Source organism: Lonchura striata, chromosome 21 (assembly GCF_046129695.1).
Source record: "Lonchura striata isolate bLonStr1 chromosome 21, bLonStr1.mat, whole genome shotgun sequence".
Lineage (NCBI taxonomy): Eukaryota > Metazoa > Chordata > Aves > Passeriformes > Estrildidae > Lonchura > Lonchura striata.
The window spans coordinates 1,878,749-1,900,408 of NC_134623.1; the positions used below are offsets into that span (position 1 = coordinate 1,878,749).

Genomic DNA, 21,660 nt, shown 5'->3' on the forward strand with positions numbered 1-21,660 from the left:
ATTCCCAATCCCAATCCCCATTCCCACATTCCCAAATTCCCAATCCCAAATTCCCAAATTCCCATTCCCACCTGTCGGGCACAGCTCCGTATCCGGGTCCCGGCAGCCCCTCGGGCTCGCTCCGGCCGCCGGCTCCCCCATTCCCAAATTCCCAAATTCCCAATCCCCCATTCCCAATCCCAATCCCCCAATCCCAATCCCCATTCCCACATTCCCAAATTCCCAATCCCCATTCCCAAACTCCCAAATTCCCAAATTCCCACCTGTCGGGCGCAGCTCCGTATCCGGGTCCCGGCAGCCCCTCGGGCTCGCTCCGGCTGCCGGCTCCCCCATTCCCAAATTCCCAAATTCCAAATCCCCCATTCCCAATCCCAATCCCCATTCCCACATTCCCAAATTCCCAATCCCACATTCCCAAATTCCCAAATTCCCACCTGTCGGGCACAGCTCCGTATCCGGGTCCCGGCAGCCCCTCGGGCTCGCTCCGGCCGCCGGCTCCCCCATTCCCAAATTCCCAAATTCCCAATCCCCCATTCCCAATCCCAATCCCCCAATCCCAATCCCCATTCCCACATTCCCAAATTCCCAATCCCCATTCCCAAACTCCCAAATTCCCAAATTCCCACCTGTCGGGCGCAGCTCCGTATCCGGGTCCCGGCAGCCCCTCGGGCTCGCTCCGGCTGCCGGCTCCCCCATTCCCAAATCCCCAAATTCCCAATCCCCCATTCCCAATCCCAATCCCCCAATCCCAATCCCCATTCCCACATTCCCACATTCCCAAATTCCCAAATTCCCACCTGTCGGGCGCAGCTCCGTATCCGGGTCCCGGCAGCCCCTCGGGCTCGCTCCGGCCGCCGATTCCCGAATCCTGCCGCTGCTTCCCGGCGCCGGCGCCGCCCTCGGGGGCCCCGTCGGGCTCGGAGCCGCCCAAATCCCAGGAATTGGCGGCGCCGAAGCCGAAGGCCCCGGAGCTCTCCTGGCCGTAGCCGTAGCCGTAGCCATAGCCCTCGTAGCCTGGCGGAGGGAATTCGGGAATTCGGGAATCCCGGAGTCACCGGGAATTCCCTACTGGGATTCACCAAAAATTCACCGGGATTCAGGAATTCGGGAGTCACCCGGAATTCAGGAACTCCAGAGTCACCGGGAATTCGGGAACCCCGGAGTCACCGGGAATTCCCTACTGGGGTTCACCAGGAATTCAGGAATTCGGGAGTCACCGGGAATTCCCTACTGGGATTCACCAGGAATTCACTGGGAATTCAGGAATTCGGGAGTCACCGGGAATTCCCTACTGGGATTCACCAGGAATTCACTGGGATTCACCGGGAATTCAGGAACTCCAGAGTCACCAGGAATTCAGGAATTCTATAGTCACTGGGAATTCCCTACTGGGATTCACCAGGAATTCACTGGGATTCACTGGAAATTCAGGAACTCCAGAGTCACCAGGAATTCAGGAATTCCAGAGTCACTGGGAATTCCCTACTGGGATTCACCAGGAATTCACCAGGAGTCACTGGGAATTCAGGAATCCCAGAGTCACCAGGAATTCACTGGGATTCACCGGGAATTCACTGGGATTCACCAGGAATTCAGGAATTTGGGATTCACCGGGATTTACTGGGACTCACCAGGAATTCCCTACCAGAATTTACTGGGAATTCCCTACCGGGATTCACCGGGAATTTACTGGGAATTCAGGATTCACAGGGATTTACCAGGAATTACCGGGATTTACCGGGAATTCAGGATTCACAAGGATTTACCAGGAATTCAGGATTTACCAGGATTTAGGGATTCACTGGGATCTACAAGGAATTCGGGATTTACTGGGATTCACTGGGAATTCGGGAGAGCTCCGGGATTCACCAGGAATTCCAGAGAATCCCAGGATTTACCAGGAGTTTGGGATTTACTGGGAATTTGGGTTCACTCCCAGTTAATTCCTATGGAATTTGGAATCACTCCCACGGAATCTGGGGTCATTCCCACAGAATTTGGGATCACTCCCACGGAATATGGGATCATTCCCATGGAATTTGGGATCATTCCCATGGAATTTGGGATCACTCCCACGGAATGGCCGAAGGGATCCCAACAATCCCCTCATCTGGAACTCGGAGCCGTTTCCCCGTTCCAAAAATGCCGATTTTTTGTCGGATCCGGTGGGAATTTGGGACTAAAACTTGGGAAAGGAGAGGTGGGAGCTTCCCGAGGGCGCGGGCCGGGATCCAGGGATGGATCCAGGGGGATCCAGGGGAGGGAATTCCGCACTTGCCTCTGCTCGAGCCCGAATTCCAATCTCCGTACCCTAAAAAACAGGAAAATCCCAGTTAGGCTCCCAAAATCCCCCAAATTCCCCCCAAATCCGCCGGGAATCGGCCCCAGGAGCCCCAAATCCCAAATTTCCATCCAAGCCGGGAAGAATTCCCAACCCTGGGGATTTGGGGATCGTCAGGAAAGGGAAAATCCTGCTGAGAATTTGGGGGGAAATTGGGGAAAGGGGGGAAAGATTGGGGAAAATTGGGAAATAATTGGAAAAATTGGGAAAGAATGGGAAAAGATGGGGAAAAAGAGAAGAAAATGGAAAGAATGGGAGAAAAATGTGAGAAAAATGTGAAAAATTGGGAGGAAAATGGGAAAAATTGAGAAAGAATTGGGAAAAATGGGGGGAAAAGGGAAAGAATGGGAAAAAATTAGGAAAAAAAAGAAAAAATGTGAAAAAAAACGGGGAAATGGGAAAAAATGGGGGGAAATGGGGAAAAATGGGGGAAAATGGGGAAAAATGGGGGAAAACAGGGAAAATGGGAATAATTGAGAAAGAATTTGGAAAAATAGGGCAAAAAATAAGAAGAAAGGGGGAAATGGGAAAAAACAGGAAAAAAATAAGGGAAAAGGGGGGAAAGCAAGAGAAAAATGGGGGAAAAATTGAAAAAAATGGGGAAAAGTGGGGGAAAAATGGGAAAAAAACGGGAATTGGATCCGTTCCTGCTGTTCCTGGCTGCCCTCATTCCCCAGAGGAATTTCAACCCTAATTAGTGGCTCCTCATTAGCATAACAGCCCAATTAAGGGCTTTGGGTGCCTCGGGGTGGGAATTTTCCTGGAATATTTTGGGAATCCTTGCCCAAATCGCTGGGTGTGTCCCAGGTGAGGCGAGGCCGCTGCAGGAGCCGGGAACGGGGCAGAATTCATGGAAAAATGGGGAAAAAATGGGAATAAAAGGGCTCGGGTGGGGATGGAAGCGGGAATTCCGGGGCCCTGTAGCAGCGAACGGGGAATTTGGGATCATATCCCGGGATTTTGGGAATTCCCAGATCCCGCAGCGGGATCGGGAGACCCAAACGGGGCTGGACGGGAACAAATCCCAATTTTGGGATCAAACCCCTGGGATCGGGGCTGTCCCGGAGCTCCCGGTGGCTCCGGCTGAGCCCTCCGGGACACCCCCGGGACCCTCAGGAACATCCTCGGTCCCGGTGTCCCCCCAGTGTCCCTCGGGGACCCCAAAGACCCCCCAGGGACCCCAGAGACCCCCGGGACCCCTCAGGGACCCCAGGGACCCCTCAGGGACCACAGGGACCCCAGAGACCCCTCAGGGACCCCTCAGGGACCCCAGGGACCCCTCAGGGACCTCAGGGACCCAGAGACCCCCCAGGGACCCCTCAGGGACCCCTCAGGAACCCTCAGGGACCCCTCAGGGACCCCAGAGACCCCCCAGGGACCCCCCAGGGACCCCTCAGGGACCCCTCAGGGACCCCTCAGGGACCCCAGAGACCCCCCAGAGACCCCTCAGGGACCCCAGAGACCCCTCAGGGACCCCTCAGGGACCCCAGAGACCCCTCAGGGACCCCTCAGGGACCCCAGAGACCCCTCAGGGACCACAGGGACCCCAGAGACCCCTCAGGGACCCCTCAGGGACCCCAGAGACCCCTCAGGAACCCTCAGGGAGCCCAGAGACCCCTCAGGGACCCCTCAGGGAGCCCAGAGACCCCTCAGGGACCACTCAGAGAGCCCAGGGACCCCTCAGGGAGCCCAGGGACCCCTCAGGGACCACAGGGACCCAGAGACCCCTCAGGAACCCTCAGGGACCCCAGAGACCCCCCAGGGACCCCTCAGGGAGCCCAGAGACCCCTCAGGGACCACTCAGAGAGCCCAGGGACCCCTCAGGGAGCCCAGGGACCCCTCAGGGACCCCGTTGAGCCCCCATGATTCCCGCTCCTCACAGACCCGCCGCCCCTCACGGTTCCCGCTGACCCTTCCCGGTTCCCGCCCCTCACGGCTCCCGCCCCTCACGGACCCGCCGGCCCCTCACGGTTCCGCCCCTCACGGACCCCAGCGGCCCCTCACGGTTCCGCCCCTCACGGACCCGCCGACCCCTCACGGTTCCGCCCCTCACGGACCCGCCGGCCCCTCACGGACCCGCCGGCCCCTCACGGCTCCCGCCCCTCACGGACCCGCCGGCCCCTCACGGACCCGCCGGCCCCTCACGGACCCCAGCGGCCCCTGACGGTTCCGCCCCTCACGGACCCCAGCGGCCCCTCAGGGCTGCCGCGGCCCCTCCCGAGCCGGGCCGGCCCCGCCGCCCGCAGCCGCCGCGGTGCCGGTGCCGCCCCCCCCTCACCGTAGCTCATGATGGCGGCGCCTCCTCCCCTTTCCCGGGCGGTAACGGCGCCGCGCCGGCCCCGCCCCCAGACGCTGATTGGCCGCGCCGCTCCGCCTCCCCCGCGATGATTGGTCCGCGCGGTTCGCGCCTCCCATTGGCCTCCGGCCGCTGTCGTTCATCGCGCTCTCCGCGCTGCGATTGGTTGAAATGAAAGTCTGCTTGATGAGGAGGCGTGGCTTCAGCAGCTCTGCTCTCCCATTGGCCGGCTTCGCCCAGTGAGGACCTATCGCGTGAGGGACGCCCTTTGCCACGCCCCCTCGCCGCAGCGCCGGCTGCTATTGGTTGTCTCCGATGAGGCCACACCCCCCGCGGCCGCTCGCGGAGGTGCGGTGTCACCGGGGGTCACGTGCTGGTCACGTGCCGCGCGCAGCTCGTGCAGGTCACGTGGGGGACGCGGGGCCCGCGCTGGGGTCACGTGAGGGGGGAGCGGCCCCAAAATCAAAAAAAATCCCAAAAAAATCCCCAAAAAATCCCCCCAAAATCCCCAAAACAGCCCAAAAATCCTCAAATCCCTGTCCCCAAAAATCCCCCTCCCAAAAATCCCCCAAAACAACCCAAAACTCCTCAAATCCCTGTCCCCAAAAATCCCCCCCACAAAAAAATCCCCCAAAACCCCCAAAACAACCCAAAACTCCTCAAATCCCTGTCCCCAAAAAATCCCCCCAAATCCCCAAAACAACCCAAAAATCCCCAAATCCCTGTCCCCAAAATCCCCACAAAAAAAACCCCAAAAAATCCCCAAGAATCCACAAATCCCAAATCCCAGAATCCAAAATCTGTTCCCCCAAATCCCAAATCCTGATCCCAAATCCCTGTCCCCCAAAAATCCCCAAATCCCAAACTCCAGAATGCCAAATCCTGATCCCAAATCTCAAATACCAAATCCCAGGGAATTCCCCCAAATTTCTCTCAATTTCCCCCCAAATTTCTCCAAATTTCCCTGAAATTCCCCCAAATTTCCCTGGATTCCCCCAAATCCTCCTGGATTTCCCCAAATTTCCTCCAATTTCCCTTGAATTCTCCCAAATTTTCTCCAATTTCCCCGGAACTTCCCCAAATTTTCCCAAATTTCCCTGGATTCTCCCAAATTTCCCCTGAATTTCCCCAAAACTTCCCTGGAATTCCCCAAAATCCTCCTAGATTTCCCCCCAAATTTCCCTCAAATTTCCCCAAAATTCCCCTGGATTCCCTCAAATCCTCCCGGATTTCTCCAAATTTCCTCCAATTTCCCTGGAATTCCCCCAAATTTCCCTGGATTCCCCCAAATCCTCCTGAATTTCCAAAGTTTCCCTGGAATTCCCCCAAATTTCCCTAAAATTTTCCCAGATTTCCCCCAAATTTCCCAGGAATTCCCCCAAGTCCTCCTGAATTTCCCAAATTTCCCTGAAATACCCCCAAATTTCCCTGGATTTCTGCAAATTTCCCTGGATTCCCCCAAATCCTCCTGGATTTCTGTAATTTCCCTCAAATTTCCCCCAAATTTCCCCGAATTTCCATGGAATTCCCCCAAATTTCTGCAAATTTCCCTGGAATTCTTCCAAATCCCCCTGGATTTCTTTAAAATTTCCCCCAAATCCTCCTGGATTTCCCAAATTTCCCCACAATTCCCAAAATCCTCCTGGATTTCCCCCAAATTTCCCTCAAATTTGCTAAAATTTCCCCCAAATTTTCCCAAATTCCCCTGGAATTCCCCAAATCCCGCATTCCAGGCATCCAGAGGCTCCGTTTTTCCCGGGAATTCATCTCCAGAAGAATTTAATCCATCGTTGCCCAGCCCCGGGTACAGGAATCGCCGGAAATGTCCCGAAAAACGTGGAAATAAAATTAAACAAAAAAAAAAAAGGGAAAAAAAAAGAACCAAAATATTTCTCCGTTAAAATTCCTTCCGAAATCCGGAAGTTTCGGGATTCCCAAATAAAAGTGGATTTTTTTTTTTTTCCCTTGGCTTTCTACACGAATCTAGAGTTTAAAAAAGTCGGGATGAGGGGGGAAAAACGGGAATAAAACCGAGAACGATGGGAAAAAAAAACAAACAAAAAATGGGAATTTGGGGGGAAAAACGGAACCGAATCCTCCCGGAATTTTGGGGATTCCCGCGGGATTTCCCGGCTCCGCCGCCGGAGGAATTTTGGGAATCGGCGGCGAGAGGAGGGGGGAGAATCCCGTGGGATTTGCTTGGGAAAAATGGGAATTTTGGGAACATGCAACCCCGGAACTGAGGCAATTCCGACATCTACGGGGCCACTAAAAAAAACAAACCAAAAAAAAAAAAAAAACGGGAAAAAAAACCAAAAAAAAAAAAAAAACCGGGAATTTACAGCTCGGCGAGGGTCCAAATGTACAAAATCCACAGCGCTCCCCCCCCGGGAATTCCGGGAATTCCGGGAATTCCCTCCCCGAGGCGCCGCCGCGGCGCCGCCGGTTCTTTGGGATAAAAAATCGGGGATTTTCCTTCTTCCTCCTGCCGGGAGCGGGGGATCCCGCCGCCCCCCTGGGCGCTCCCGCGGCGTTTTTTGGGATCGGGGGAATTTCGGGCAGCGGCTCAGGGAGCGTCGGGCAGCGCCGGCGGCTCCGGGGGCGCCTGGCTCCGGCACGGATCCGCCTTGGAGAAGCTCATGTCCAGGATGTGGCGCTGCAGGTGCCGCAGCCACTCCTCCTGGATGGACAGCGGGCCCTGGAACTCCACCTCGCAGAACCTGCAACGGCGCAATGCCCAGGATTCGGACGCAATTCCCGGATTTCGGGAGGAATTCCCGCGATTTCAGACGGAATTCCCGGATTTCGGGAGCAATTCCCGCGATTCAGACGCAATTCCCGCGATTCAGGAGCAATTCCCGGGATTAGGGAGCAATTCCCTCCATTCGGGAGCAATTCCCACGATTCGGGAGCAATTCCCGCGATTCGGGAGCAATTCCCGGGATTTCAGACGGAATTCCCGGGATTTCAGACGGAATTCCCAAGATTTCAGACGGAATTCCCAAGATTTCAGACGGAATTCCTGGGATTTGGGAGGAATTCCCGGGATTTCAGACGGAATTCCTGGGATTTGGGAGGAATTCCCAGGATTTCAGACAGAATTCCCAAGATTTCAGACGGAATTCCCGGGATTCGGGAGGAATTCCCGGGATTTCAGATGGAATTCCCGGGATTTCAGATGGAATTCCCGTGATTTGGGAGGAATTCCCAGGATTTCAGACGGAATTCCTGGGATTTGGGAGGAATTCCCGGGATTTCAGACGGAATTCCTGGGATTCGGGAGGAATTCCCAGATTTCAGACGGAATTCCCGGGATTTCAGATGGAATTCCCGGATTTCAGACGGAATTCCTGGGATTTCAGACGGAATTCCAGGGATTTCAGATGGAATTCCAGGGATTTCAGACGGAATTCCTGGGATTTGGGAGGAATTCCCGGGATTTCAGATGGAATTCCCGGGATTTCAGACGGAATTCCAGGGATTTCAGATGGAATTCCCGGGATTTCAGACGGAATTCCTGGGATTTGGGAGGAATTCCCGGGATTTCAGACGGAATTCCCGGGATTTCAGATGGAATTCCAGGGATTTCAGATGGAATTCCAGGGATTTCAGACGGAATTCCAGGGATTTGGGAGGAATTCCCAGATTTCAGACGGAATTCCTGGGATTTGGGAGGAATTCCCGGGATTTCAGACGGAATTCCCGGGATTTCAGACGGAATTCCAGGGATTTCAGATGGAATTCCCGGGATTTCAGACGGAATTCCTGGGATTTGGGAGGAATTCCCGGGATTTCAGACGGAATTCCCGGGATTTCAGATGGAATTCCAGGGATTTCAGATGGAATTCCAGGGATTTCAGACGGAATTCCTGGGATTTGGGAGGAATTCCCAGATTTCAGACTGAATTCCCGGATTTCAGACGGAATTCCAGGGATTTCAGATGGAATTCCAGGAATTCAGATGGAATTCCCGGGATTTCAGACAGAATTCCCGGGATTCGGGAGGAATTCCCCAATTTTGGGAGGAATTCCCTGATTTCGGGAGGAATTCCGCCTGATTTCAACAAGAATTCCCGGATTTTGGGGATTGGGAATGATGGAAACGGGGCTGGGGTGGGGGGAGGGAAATGGGGAAAAACCCCAAGAAAATGGGATGGGGGAAGAAGGAAATGGGGAAAAATGAGGGAAAGCCGGGAAATTCCAAAAAATGGGATGGGAGAGAAGGGAAAGGGGGGAAAATCAGGAAAAGGGGGGAAAAGCCCTCAAAAAATGGGATGGGGGAGGAGGGAAAACAGAGGAAAAGGGGGAAAATGGCCAAAAATAGGGATGGGGATGAGGGAAAGGGGAAAAACAGAGGAAAAGAGGGAAAAATAGGGATGGGGGTGAGGAAAAGGAGGAAAAGGCAAGAAAAGGGGGAAAAGAGCCAAAAACAGGGATGGGGATGAAGAAAAGGGGGAAAACGCAGGAAAAGAGCCAAAAATGGGGATGGGGATGAGGGAAAGGGGGAAAAGGCAAGAAAAGAGGGAAAAATAGGGATGGGGATGAGGGAAAGGGGGAAAAGGAAAGAAAAGAAGGAAAAACAGGGATGGGGATGAGGGAAAGGGGGAAAAATACAAGAAAAGAGGGAAAAACAGGGATGGGGATGAGGGAAAGGGGGAAAAATACAAGAAAAGAGGGAAAAACAGGGATGGGCATGAAGGAAAGGGGAAAAGGAAAGAAAAGGGGGAAAGATAGGGATGGGGATGAGGGAAAGGGGAAAATACAGGAAAAGAGGGAAAGATAGGGATGGGGATGAAGGAAAGGGGAAAAGGCAGGAAAACGGCCAAAAATAGGGATGGGGATGAGGGAAAGGTGGGAAAGGCAGGAAAAGGGGGAAAGATAGGAATGGGGATGAGGGAAAGGGGAAAAAGCAGGAGAAGGGGGAAAGATAGGGATGGGGATGAAGAAAAGGGGGAAAACAGGAAAAGACAGGAAAAGAGCCAAAAATAGGGATGGGAATGAAGGAGAGGGGAAAAACAGAGGAAAAGAGGGAAAAATAGGGATGGGGATGAGGGTAAGGTGGGAAAGGCAGGAAAAGAGCCAAAAATAGGGATGGGGGTGAGGGAAAAGGGAAAAACAGAGGAAAGGAGGGAAAAATAGGGATGGGGATGAGGGAAAGGAGGAAAAGGAAAGAAAAGGGGGAAAAACAGGGATGGGCATGAAGGAAAGGGGAAAATACAGGAAAAGAGGGAAAAATAGGGATGGGGATGAGGGAATGGGGGAAAATGCAGGAAAAGAGCCAAAAATAGGGATGGGGATGAGGGAAAGGGAGAAAACGCAAGAAAAGAGGGAAAAAATAGGGATGGGGATGAGGGAAAGGTGGGAAAGGCAGGAAAAGGGGGAAAGATAGGGATGGGGATGAGGGAAAGGGGGAAAAAGACAGGAAAAGAGCCAAAAATAGGGATGGGGGTGAGGGAAAGGGGAAAAGGCAGGAAAAGGGGGAAAAATAGGGATGGGGATGAGGAAAGGCGGAAAAATACAGGAAAAGAGCCAAAAATAGGGATGGGGATGAAGGAAAGGGGGAAAAATACAGGAAAAGAGGGAAAAACAGGGATGGGGATGAAGAAAAGGGGGAAAACAGGAAAAGACAGGAAAAGAGCCAAAAATAGGGATGGGAATGAAGGAAAGGGGAAAATGCAGGAAAATGGCCAAAAATAGGGATAGGGATGAGGGAAAGGGGGAAAAGGAAAGAAAAGGGGGAAAAATAGGGATGGGCATGAAGGAAAGGGGAAAAGGCAGGAAAAGAGGGAAAGATAGGGATGGGGATGAAGGAAAGGGGAAAAGGCAGAAAAACGGCCAAAAATAGGGATGGGGATGAGGGAAAGGTGGGAAAGGCAGGAAAAGGGGGAAAGATAGGGATAGGGATGAGGGAAAGGGGGAAAAAGGCAGGAAAAGAGCCAAAAATAGGGATGGGGATGAGGGAAAGGGGAAAAGGCAGGAAAAGATCCAAAAATAGGGATGGGGATGAAGGAAAGGAGGAAAAGGCAGGAAAAGGGGGAAAGATAGGGATAGGGATGAGGGAAAGGGGGAAAAGGCAGGAAAACGGCCAAAAATAGGGATGGGGATGAGGGAAAGGGGAAAAGGCAGGAAAAGGGGGAAGAGCCCAGAGCAGGGAGGGAAGAGCGGGGAGAAGCGGGAGCAATTCCCCGGAAGCGGCCGGGAATCCGGGCAGAGGCCCGGGCGGCAGGAAGGCGCCGCGGGCGCGTCCCACCTGCACTTGAGGGTGTAGATGTCGCCCACGAACTTGACCAGCGAGGTCTGCGGCGGGCGCGGCACCAGCGCCGGCACCGGGCGGACGCGCGGCGGCGGCCGCGGCTCCGGAAGCTTCCGCGGGAAGTCGGCGCCGCCGGCGGCGTCGCGGGGCGGCGGCGGCTCCAGGGGCCGCGCCTGGTGCCGCTCGAACTCTGCCACGGCGCCCAGCGGGGAATGGGGCGGCTCCGGGCGCCGTTCCGGAGCCCGGCGCCGCCCGCGATCCCGGATTCCCATTCCCAACGGCCCGTTCCCGGTCCTGAGCCCGTTCCCAATCCCATTCCCAACGCCCCGTTCCCGGTCCTGAGCCCGTTCCCAATTCCCCAATCCTGAGCCCGTTCCCAATCCCATTCCCAACGGCCCGATCCAGTCCTGAGCCCGTTCCCAATCCCATTCCCAACGGCCCGATCCCGGTCCTGAGCCCGTTCCCAATCCCATTCCCAATTCCATTCCCAACACCCCGTTCCCGGTCCTGAGCCCATTCCCAATCCCATTCCCAACGGCCGGTTCCCGGTCCTGAGCCCATTCCCAATCCCATTCCCAATGCCCCGATCCCAGTCTTGAGCCCGTTCCCAATCCCATTCCCAACTCCCCATTCCCAATCCTGAGCCCGTTCCCAATCCCATTCCCAACTCCCCGTTCCCAGTCCTGAGCCCGTTCCCAATTCCCCAGTCCTGACCCCGTTCCCAATTCCCCAGTCCTGACCCCATTCCCAATCCCATTCCCAACTCCCCGTTCCCAATCCTGACCCCGTTCCCAATTCCCCAGTCCTGACCCCGTTCCCAATTCCCCAGTCCTGACCCCATTCCCAATCCCATTCCCAACTCCCCGTTCCCAATCCTGACCCCGTTCCCAATCCCATTCCCAACTCCCCGTTCACAGTCCTGAGCCCGTTCCCAATTCCCAGTTCCCAATCCTGAGCCCGTTCCCAATTCCCCAATCCTGAGCCCGTTCCCAATTTCACATTCCCAATCCTGACCCCATTCCCAATCCCATTCCCAATTCCCAATTCCCATTTCCATCCCCAGTTCCCAATCCTGAGCCCGTTCCCAATCCCATTCCCAACTCCCCGTTCCCAATCCTGACCCCATTCCCAATTCCCCAATCCTGACCCCATTCCCAATCCCATTCCCAATTCCCATTTCCATCCCCAGTTCCCAATCCCAACCCCGTTTCCAATTTCACATTCCCAATTTCCCATTCCCAGTTTCACATTCCCAGTCCTGACCCCCTTCCCAATCCCATTCCCAATTCCCAGTTCCCAATCCTGACCCCATTCCCAATTCCCCAATCCTGACCCCATTCCCAATTTCCCATTCCCAATCCTGACCCCATTCCCAATTTCACATTCCCAATCCTGACCCCATTCCCAATCCCATTCCCAATTTCCCATTCCCATCCCCGTTCTCAATCCCAACCACATTCCCAATTTCACATTCCCAATTTCACATTCCCAATCCTGACCCCGTTCCCAATTTCCCAGTCCTGACCCCATTCCCAATTTCCCATTTCCATCCCCGTTCCCAATCCTGACCCCATTCCCAGCCCCATTCCCAATTTCACATTCCCAATCCTAACCCCATTCCGAATTCCCCAATCCTGACCCCATTCCCAATCCTGACCCCATTCCCAATTCCCACATTTCCCACCCCAATTCCCACATTTCCCATTTTCCCCGTCCCAAACCCCACATTTCCCACCCCAAACCCCACATTTCCCACATTTTCCCCACCCCAAACCCCACATTTCCCATTTTCCCCGTCCCAAACCCCACATTCCCCACCCCAAACCCCACATTCCCCACCCCAAACCCCAGATTTCCCACCCCAAACCCCACATTTCCCATTTTCCCCGTCCCAAACCCCACATTCCCCACCCCAATTCCCACATTCCCTGTCCCAAACCCCCCATTCCCCACCCCAAACCCCATTTCCAAACCCCAAATCCCATTTTCCCCACCCCAAATCCCCATTTTTCCCCCCCATCACTCACTGCTGAAGTTGCCCCTCTGCTCCTCCACCTTGACCAGCCCCAGGGGCCCCACCCCAAACCCCACATTTCCCACCCCAATTCCCACATTTCCCATTTTCCCTGTCCCAAACCCCACATTTCCCACCCCAATTCCCACATTTCCCATTTTCCCTGTCCCAAATCCCACTTTCCCCACCCCAATTCCCACATTTCCCATTTTCCCATCCCCATCACTCACTGCTGAAGTTGCCCCTCTGCTCCTCCACCTTGACCAGCCCCAGGGGCCCAACCCCAAACCCCACATTCCCCACCCCAAACCCCATTTCCAAACCCCAAATCCCATTTTCCCCACCCCAAATCCCCATTTTCCCCACCCCATCACTCACTGCTGAAGTTCCCCCTCTGCTCCTCCACCTTGACCAGCCCCAGGGGCCCCACCCCAAACCCCACATTTCCCATTTTCCCTGTCCCAAACCCCACATTCCCCACCCCAAACCCCACATTTCCCACCCCAAACCCCACATTTCCCACCCCAAACCCCACATTCCCCACCCCAATTCCCACATTTCCCATTTTCCCATCCCCATCACTCACTGCTGAAGTTCCCCCTCTGCTCCTCCACCTTGACCAGCCCCAGGGGCCCCATCCCAAACCCCACATTTCCCACCCCAAACCCCACATTTCCCACCCCAAACCCCACATTTCCCATTTTTCCCATCCCAAACCCCACATTCCCCACCCCAAACCCCATTTCCAAACCCCAAATCCCATTTTCCCCACCCCAAATCCCCATTTTTCCCCCCCATCACTCACTGCTGAAGTTCCCCCTCTGCTCCTCCACCTTGACCAGCCCCAGGGGCGAGCCCAGCGCCCGCTCGGCGCCCTCGGCGCCCTTGGCGCAGTCGCCCAGCGCCGCCTCGGCCGCCAGCCCGCCCTTGGGCAGGAAGGGCACGGCGGCGGCGCCGCGCGGCTCCCGCGGGTGCGCCGAGCTCCGGAACTTCTTGGAGAAGGGGCGGCCGCCCTGGATGTAGCTGCGGTAGGCGCCGGCCTTGTGGGGCCGGTGCCGGATCCACTCGCGCAGCGTCTCGATGGGCGAGCCGTTGACGCACCACTCGGTGACGCCGAACTGCCGCAGGTGCGCCCGGGCGTGGCTGGCCAGCGCCTTGCGGTTCTCGAAGTACAGCCCGCAGAGCTCGCAGCAGGCCTCTGCTGCTGGGAAATACAGAAAAATGGGGTGAAAATAGGGGAAAATGGGAAAAAACGAGATTCAAACGGGAATTAACAATGAACTGCCGCAGGTGCGCCCGGGCGTGGCTGGCCAGCGCCTTGCGGTTCTCCAAGTACAGCCCGCAGAGCTCGCAGCAGGCCTCTGCTGCTGGGAAATGGGGAAAAAATGGGGTTAAAATAGGGGAAAATGGGAAAAAACGAGATTAAAACGGGAATTAACAATGAACTGCCGCAGGTGCGCCCGGGCGTGGCTGGCCAGCGCCTTGCGGTTCTCCAAGTACAGCCCGCAGAGCTCGCAGCAGGCCTCTGCTGCTGGGAAATACAGAAAAATGGGGTGAAAATAGGGGAAAATAGGAAAAAACGAGATTAAAACGGGAATTAACAATGAACTGCCGCAGGTGCGCCCGGGCGTGGCTGGCCAGCGCCTTGCGGTTCTCCAAGTACAGCCCGCAGAGCTCGCAGCAGGCCTCTGCTGCTGGGAAATACAGAAAAATGGGGTGAAAATAGGGGAAAATGGGAAAAAACGCTGAAAAAAATAGGGAAAATGGGAAAAAACAGGATAAAAATGGGACTAATATACAGAAAATGGGGCACGGGCACTGCCCAAGTGCCTTGCTGTTCTCAGAGCACAGCCCACAGAGCTCGCAGCAGGGAGAACGTGGAAAAATGGAGAAAGAATGGGAAAAAATGGGAAAAAATGGGAAAAAACGTGTTTCCAGCCAATCCCGAAAATATCCCAAAACCAAAAACCCCAAAATTCCCGGGAATTCCCCCCAGTACTCACAGGCCTTGTCGTGCAGGGCCTTGGCCTTGAAGCCCAGCTCGAAGGCTTTGTGCTTGGCCTCGCCGTGCCCGCCCAGAACCACCCCAAAACCATCCCAAAAACCCCAAAATTCCCCAAAATTCCCCCCAGCACTCACAGGCCTTGTCGTGCAGGGCCTTGGCCTTGAAGCCCAGCTCGAAGGCACTCCCAGCCCATCCCAAAACCACCCCAAAACCATCCCAAAAACCCCAAAATTCCCCAAAATTCCCCCAGCACTCACAGGCCTTGTCGTGCAGGGCCTTGGCCTTGAAGCCCAGCTCGAAGGCTTTGTGCTTGGCCTCGCCGTGCCCACCCAAAACCACCCCAAACCCTCCTAAACCCTCCCAAAACCATCCCAAAAACCCCAAAATTCCCCAAAATTCCCCAAAATTCCCCCCAGCACTCACAGGCCTTGTCGTGCAGGGCCTTGGCCTTGAAGCCCAGCTCGAAGGCTTTGTGCTTGGCCTCGCCGTGCCCACCCAGAACCACCCCAAACCCTCCTAAACCCTCCCAAAACCATCCCAAAAACCCCAAAATTCCCCAAAATTCCCCCCAGCACTCACAGGCCTTGTCGTGCAGGGCCTTGGCCTTGAAGCCCAGCTCGAAGGCTTTGTGCTTGGCCTCGCCGTGCCCACCCAGAACCACCCCAAACCCTCCTAAACCCTCCCAAAACCATCCCAAAAACCCCAAAATTCCCCAAAATTCCCCGAAATTCCCCCCAGCACTCACAGGCCTTGTCGTGCAGGGCCTTGGCCTTGAAGCCCAGCTCGAAGGCTTTGTGCTTGGCCTCGCCGTGCCCGCCCAAAACCACCCCAAACCCTCCTAAACCCTCCCAAAACCATCCCAAAAACCCCAAAATTCCCCAAAATTCCCCCCAGCACTCACAGGCCTTGTCGTGCAGGGCCTTGGCCTTGAAGCCCAGCTCGAAGGCTTTGTGCTTGGCCTCACCGTGCCTGCCCAAAACCATCCCAAAAACCCCAAAATTCCCCAAAATTCCCCCCAGCACTCACAGGCCTTGTCGTGCAGGGCCTTGGCCTTGAAGCCCAGCTCGAAGGCACTCCCAGCCCATCCCAAAACCACCCCAAAACCATCCCAAAAACCCCAAAATTCCCCAAAATTCCCCCCAGCACTCACAGGCCTTGTCGTGCAGGGCCTTGGCCTTGAAGCCCAGCTCGAAGGCTTTGTGCTTGGCCTCGCCGTGCCCGCCCAGAACCACCCCAAACCCTCCTAAACCCTCCCAAAACCATCCCAAAAACCCCAAAATTCCCCAAAATTCCCCAAAATTCCCCCCAGCACTCACAGGCCTTGTCGTGCAGGGCCTTGGCCTTGAAGCCCAGCTCGAAGGCTTTGTGCTTGGCCTCGCCGTGCCCGCCCAGAACCACCCCAAACCCTCCTAAACCCTCCCAAAACCATCCCAAAAACCCCAAAATTCCCCAAAATTCCCCCCAGCACTCACAGGCCTTGTCGTGCAGGGCCTTGGCCTTGAAGCCCAGCTCGAAGGCTTTGTGCTTGGCCTCGCCGTGCCCGCCCAAAACCACCCCAAACCCTCCTAAACCCTCCCAAAACCATCCCAAAAACCCCAAAATTCCCCAAAATTCCCCCCAGCACTCACAGGCCTTGTCGTGCAGGGCCTTGGCCTTGAAGCCCAGCTCGAAGGCTTTGTGCTTGGCCTCGCCGTGCCCACCCAGAACCACCCCAAACCCTCCTAAACCCTCCCAAAACCATCCCAAAAACCCCAAAATTCCCGGGAATTCCCCCCAGCACTCACAGGCCTTGTCGTGCAGGGCCTTGGCCTTGAAGCCCAGCTCGAAGGCTTTGTGCTTGGCCTCGCCGTGCCCGCCCAGAACCACCCCAAAACCATCCCAAAAACCCCAAAATTCCCCAAAATTCCCCCCAGCACTCACAGGCCTTGTCGTGCAGGGCCTTGGCCTTGAAGCCCAGCTCGAAGGCTTTGTGCTTGGCCTCGCCGTGCCCGCCCAGCCTCTCCTCGCCCAGCGGCCTCTTGGTGGCCAGGAAGGCTCCGGGGTTTTTGGAGCCCAGCGGCGCCAGGGCCAGCCCCGAGCCCGGCTTGCCCAGGGCCAGCCCCGGCGGCGGCGGCGCCGCGTGCGGCTCGGCGCCCTCCTCGCCCGGCTCCAGCCCCGGCGGCGCCGGCGGCTCCTTCTTGATGAGGCAGGGCTTGGATTTCTTCCTGAGGATCTCGCGCAGCGTGTCGATGGGCGAGCCGTTCACCGACCACTCGGTCACCCCCATCTGCCGCAGGTGCGAGCGCGCGTGGCTCGACAGCCCCTTGCGGTTCTCGAAGAACTCCCCGCAGAACTCGCAGCGGATGTCGCGCACCGGGTCCGCCCGGGAGGCTGCAGAGAGAAATTCGGGGATCAGGGAGGGAGGGAACCCCAGGGATGGGCTCCGAGTGTCCCCAAAATCCCCTGGATGAGCTCAGAGTGTCCCCAAAATCCCCTGGATGGGCTCAGAGTGTCCCCAAAATCCCTGGCAGGAGCTCAGAGTGTCCCCAAAATCCCCTGGATGTCGCGCACCGGGTCCGCCCGGGAGGCTGCAGAGGGAAACTCGGGGATCAGGGAGGGAAGGAACACCATGGATGGGCTCCGAGTGTCCCCAAAATCCCCTGGATGGGCTCAGAGTGTCCCCAAAATCCCCTGGATATCATGCACCGGGTCCGCCCGGGAGGCTGCAGAGAGAAATTCGGGGATCAGGGAGGGAGGGAACCCCAGGGATGGGCTCCGAGTGTCCCCAAAATCCCCTGGATGGGCTCAGAGTGTCCCCAAAACCTCGGGGATGTCGCACACCGGGTCTGCCCGGGAGACTGCAGAGGGAAACTCGGGGATCAGGGAGGGAAGGAACACCATGGAAGGGCTCAGAGTGTCCCCAAAATCCCCTGGATGGGCTCCGAGTGTCCCCAAAATCCCCTGGCAGGAGCTCAGAGTGTCCCCAAAATCCCCTGGATATCATGCACCGGGTCCGCCCGGGAGGCTGCAGAGAGAAATTCGGGGATCAGGGAGGGAGGGAACCCCAGGGATGGGCTCCGAGTGTCCCCAAAATCCCCTGGATGAGCTCAGAGTGTCCCCAAAACCTCGGGGATGTCGCACACCGGGTCTGCCCGGGAGGCTGCAGAGGGAAACTCGGGGATCAGGGAGGGAAGGAACACCATGGATGGGCTCAGAGTGTCCCCAAAATCCCCTGGATGAGCTCAGAGTGTCCCCAAAATCCCCTGGATGGGCTCCGAGTGTCCCCAAAATCCCCTGGATGGGCTCAGAGTGTCCCCAAAATCCCTGGCAGGAGCTCAGAGTGTCCCCAAAACCTCGGGGATGTCGCACACCGGGTCCGCCCGGGAGGCTGCAGAGGGAAACTCGGGGATCAGGGAGGGAGGGAACCTCCAGGATGGGCTCAGAGTGTCCCCAAAATCCCCTGGATGAGCTCAGAGTGTCCCCAAAATCCCCTGGATATCATGCACCGGGTCCGCCCGGGAGGCTGCAGAGAGAAATTCGGGGATCAGGGAGGGAGGGAACCCCAGGGATGGGCTCAGAGTGTCCCCAAAATCCCCTGGATGAGCTCAGAGTGTCCCCAAAACCTCGGGGATGTCGCACACCGGGTCTGCCCGGGAGGCTGCAGAGGGAAACTCGGGGATCAGGGAGGGAGGGAACCCCCAGGATGGGCTCAGAGTGTCCCCAAAATCCCCTGGATGAGCTCAGAGTGTCCCCAAAACCTCGGGGATGTCGCGCACCGGGTCTGCCCGGGAGGCTGCAGAGAGAAATTCGGGGATCAGGGGAGGGAGGGAACCCCAGGGATGGGCTCCGAGTGTCCCCAAAATCCCTGGCAGGAGCTCAGAGTGTCCCCAAAATCCCCTGGATGTCGCGCACCGGGTCCGCCTGGGAGGCTGCTGAGGGAAACTCGGGGATCAGGGAGGGAAGGAACACTATGGATGGGCTCCGAGTGTCCCCAAAATCCCCTGGATGGGCTCCGAGTGTCCCCAAAATCCCCTGGCAGGAGCTCAGAGTGTCCCCAAAATATCAGGGATGAGCCCCAAGCCAGGGGATGTCATGCATTGGGTCTGCCCAGGCGGCTGCAGAGGGAAATTCGGGGATCAGGGAGGGAGGGAACCCCATGGATGGGCTCCGAGTGTCCCCAAAATCCCCTGGATGGGCTCAGAGTGTCCCCAAAGTCCCCGGGATGAGCCCCAAGCCAGTGGAAGTCATGAACCAGGTTTGCCCGGGAGGCTGCAGAGGGAAATTTGGGGATCAGAGAGGGAAGAAACCCCCTGGATGGGATTTTAGAGCCCCAAATCCCTGGGATCGGCTCAGAGAATCCCCAAAATCCCTGGCAGGAGCTCAGAGCATCCCCAAAATCCCTGGGATGATCTCTGAACTCCCCAAATCCCTGGGATAAACCCCAAATCCCCCAAATCCCTGGGATAAACCCCAAATCCCCAGGACAAACCCCAAAACCACTCACAGAGGTTGAGGGGCGCCATCTCCTCATGGCCCTGGGATGGATCCCTGAGCCCCCCAAATCCTGGGATGGATCCCAGCTCCCCAAATCCCTTTGGATAAACCCCCAAATCCCTGGGATAAACCCCAAATCCCCCAAATCCCTTGGATAAACCCCCAAACCCCCGGGATAAACCCCAAATCCCCGTCTCAAACCCCAAAACCACTCACAGAGGTTGAGGGGCGCCATCTCCTCATGGCCCTGGGATGGATCCCTGAGCCCCCCAAATCCTGGGATGGATCCCAGCTCCCCAAATCCTGGGATGGATCCCAGCTCCCCAAATCCTGGGATGATCCCAGCTCCCCAAATCCTTTGAATGACCCCTGAACCCCCCAAATCCCCGGGATAACCCCCAAATCCCCCAAATCCCCGTCTCAAACCCCAGAGCACTCACAGAGGTTGAGCGGCGCCATCTCCTCATGGCCCTGGGATGGATCCCTGAGCCCCCCAAATCCTGGGATGGATCCGAGCTCCCCAAATCCTGGGATGGATCCCAGCTCCCCAAATCCTGGGATGGATCCCAGCTCCCCAAATCCTTGGGATGATCCCTGAACTCCCCAAATCCCTTGGATAAACCCCCAAACCCCCGGGATAAACCCCAAATCCCCGTCTCAAACCCCAGAGCACTCACAGAGGTTGAGCGGCGCCATCTCCTTGTGGCCCTGGGATGGATCCGAGCTCCCCAAATCCTGGGATGGATCCCAGCTCCCCAAATCCTTCGGATGATCCCTGAACCCCCCAAACCCCCGGGATAAACCCCAAATCCCCGTCTCAAACCCCAGAGCACTCACAGAGGTTGAGCGGCGCCATCTCCTCGTGCGCCGCCCAGGCCGGGTCCGGCGGCGCCGGCGCCTCCCCGGGATGGATCCCGGCTGCTCCTCCTCCTCCTCCTCCCGCTGCCATCAGCTCCCGCTTGATCTCCACCCTGAGCTGCTCCGGCTTGAGCTTCTTGTGCAGGGCCAGCCCCGGGAACATCTTGCGGGCCGTGGGCGGCGGCGAGGCCGCGCCGGGCGCCGGCCCCGGCGGGCTCAGCGGCGCCGGCAGCTTCTTGCCCAGCCCGGGCAGGTGCAGCTCCGGCCCCGGCGGCCGCGGCGGCTCCAGCGGCGCCAGCCCGGCCAGGAGGCTCTTGGCGGGCGGCTTGGGGTGGCCGGAGCGGCGGCGCGTGAGGATCTCGCGCAGCGTGTCGATGGGCGAGCCGTTGACGTACCACTCGGTCACCCCCATCTGCCGCAGGTGCGAGCGCGCGTGGCTCGACAGCCCCTTGCGGTTCTCGAAGAACTCCCCGCAGAACTCGCAGCGGATGTCGCGGCACGGCTCCGAGCCCGAGGCTGGGACACGGGAGAGAAGGGGTTAAAAAGTGATCCGGTGGGGTTTGGGGGGCACGGCTCCGAGCCCGAGGCTGGGACACGGGAGAGAAGGGGTTAAAAGTGATCCGGTGGGGTTTGGGGGGCACGGCTCCGAGCCCGAGGCTGGGACATGGGAGAGAAGGGGTTAAAAGTGATCCGGTGGGGTTTGGGGGGCACGGCTCCGAGCCCGAGGCTGGGACACAGGAGAGAAGGGGTTAAAAGTGATCCGGTGGGGTTTGGGGGGCACGGCTCCCAGCCCGAGGCTGGGACACGGGAGACAAGGGGTTAAAAAGTGATCCAGTGGGGGTTTAAGCGGGAAAATGGGAGAAAAGGGGTTAAAAAGTGATCCGGTGGGGTTTGGGGGGCACGGCTCCCAGCCCGAGGCTGGGACATGGGAGAGAAGGGGTTAAAAGTGATCCGGTGGGGTTTGGCGGGCACGGCTCCGAGCCCGAGGCTGGGACACGGGAGAGAAGGGGTTAAAAAGTGATCCGGTGGGGTTTTGGGGGCACAGCTCCGAGCCCGAGGCTGGGACACGGGACAGAAGGGGTTAAAAAGTGATCCGGTGGGGGTTTAAGCGGGAAAATGGGAGAAAAGGGGTTAAAAGTGATCCGGTGGGGTTTGGGGGGCACGGCTCCGAGCCCGAGGCTGGGACATGGGAGAGAAGGGGTTAAAAGTGATCCGGTGGGGTTTGGGGGGCACGGCTCCGAGCCCGAGGCTGGGACACGGGAGAGAAGGGGTTAAAAGTGATCCGGTGGGGTTTGGGGGGCACGGCTCCGAGCCTGAGACTGGGACATGGGAGAGAAGGGGTTAAAAAGTGATCCGGTGGGGTTTGGGGGGCACGGCTCCGAGCCCGAGGCTGGGACAGCGGGGACACGGGAGAGAAGGG

General features: G+C 57.3%; 1 protein-coding gene and 1 non-coding gene across 2 annotated transcripts in view; both read right to left on the minus strand.

Moving 5' to 3' along the window:
• Positions 1 to 872: 872 nt before the first annotated feature.
• LOC110480321 (uncharacterized) lies at positions 873 to 4,714 on the minus strand. Its single transcript, XR_013341006.1, has 3 exons — positions 4,620 to 4,714; positions 2,279 to 2,311; positions 873 to 1,014 (listed from the first exon to the last, which is right to left on the minus strand). It is a non-coding gene; the product is annotated as an uncharacterized LOC110480321 (transcript).
• Positions 4,715 to 7,203: 2,489 nt separating this feature from the next.
• WIZ (WIZ zinc finger) overlaps positions 7,204 to 21,660 on the minus strand; it is a 36,365-nt gene continuing 21,908 nt past the window's right edge. The window contains exons 7-11 of the mRNA XM_077787679.1: positions 20,220 to 20,756; positions 16,830 to 17,279; positions 13,710 to 14,108; positions 10,888 to 11,080; positions 7,204 to 7,357 (exon numbers count right to left, since the gene is read on the minus strand). Of these exons, the coding sequence (XP_077643805.1) occupies positions 7,204 to 7,357; positions 10,888 to 11,080; positions 13,710 to 14,108; positions 16,830 to 17,279; positions 20,220 to 20,756 (1,733 nt within the window). The remainder of the gene's footprint in view (positions 7,358 to 10,887; positions 11,081 to 13,709; positions 14,109 to 16,829; positions 17,280 to 20,219; positions 20,757 to 21,660) is intronic.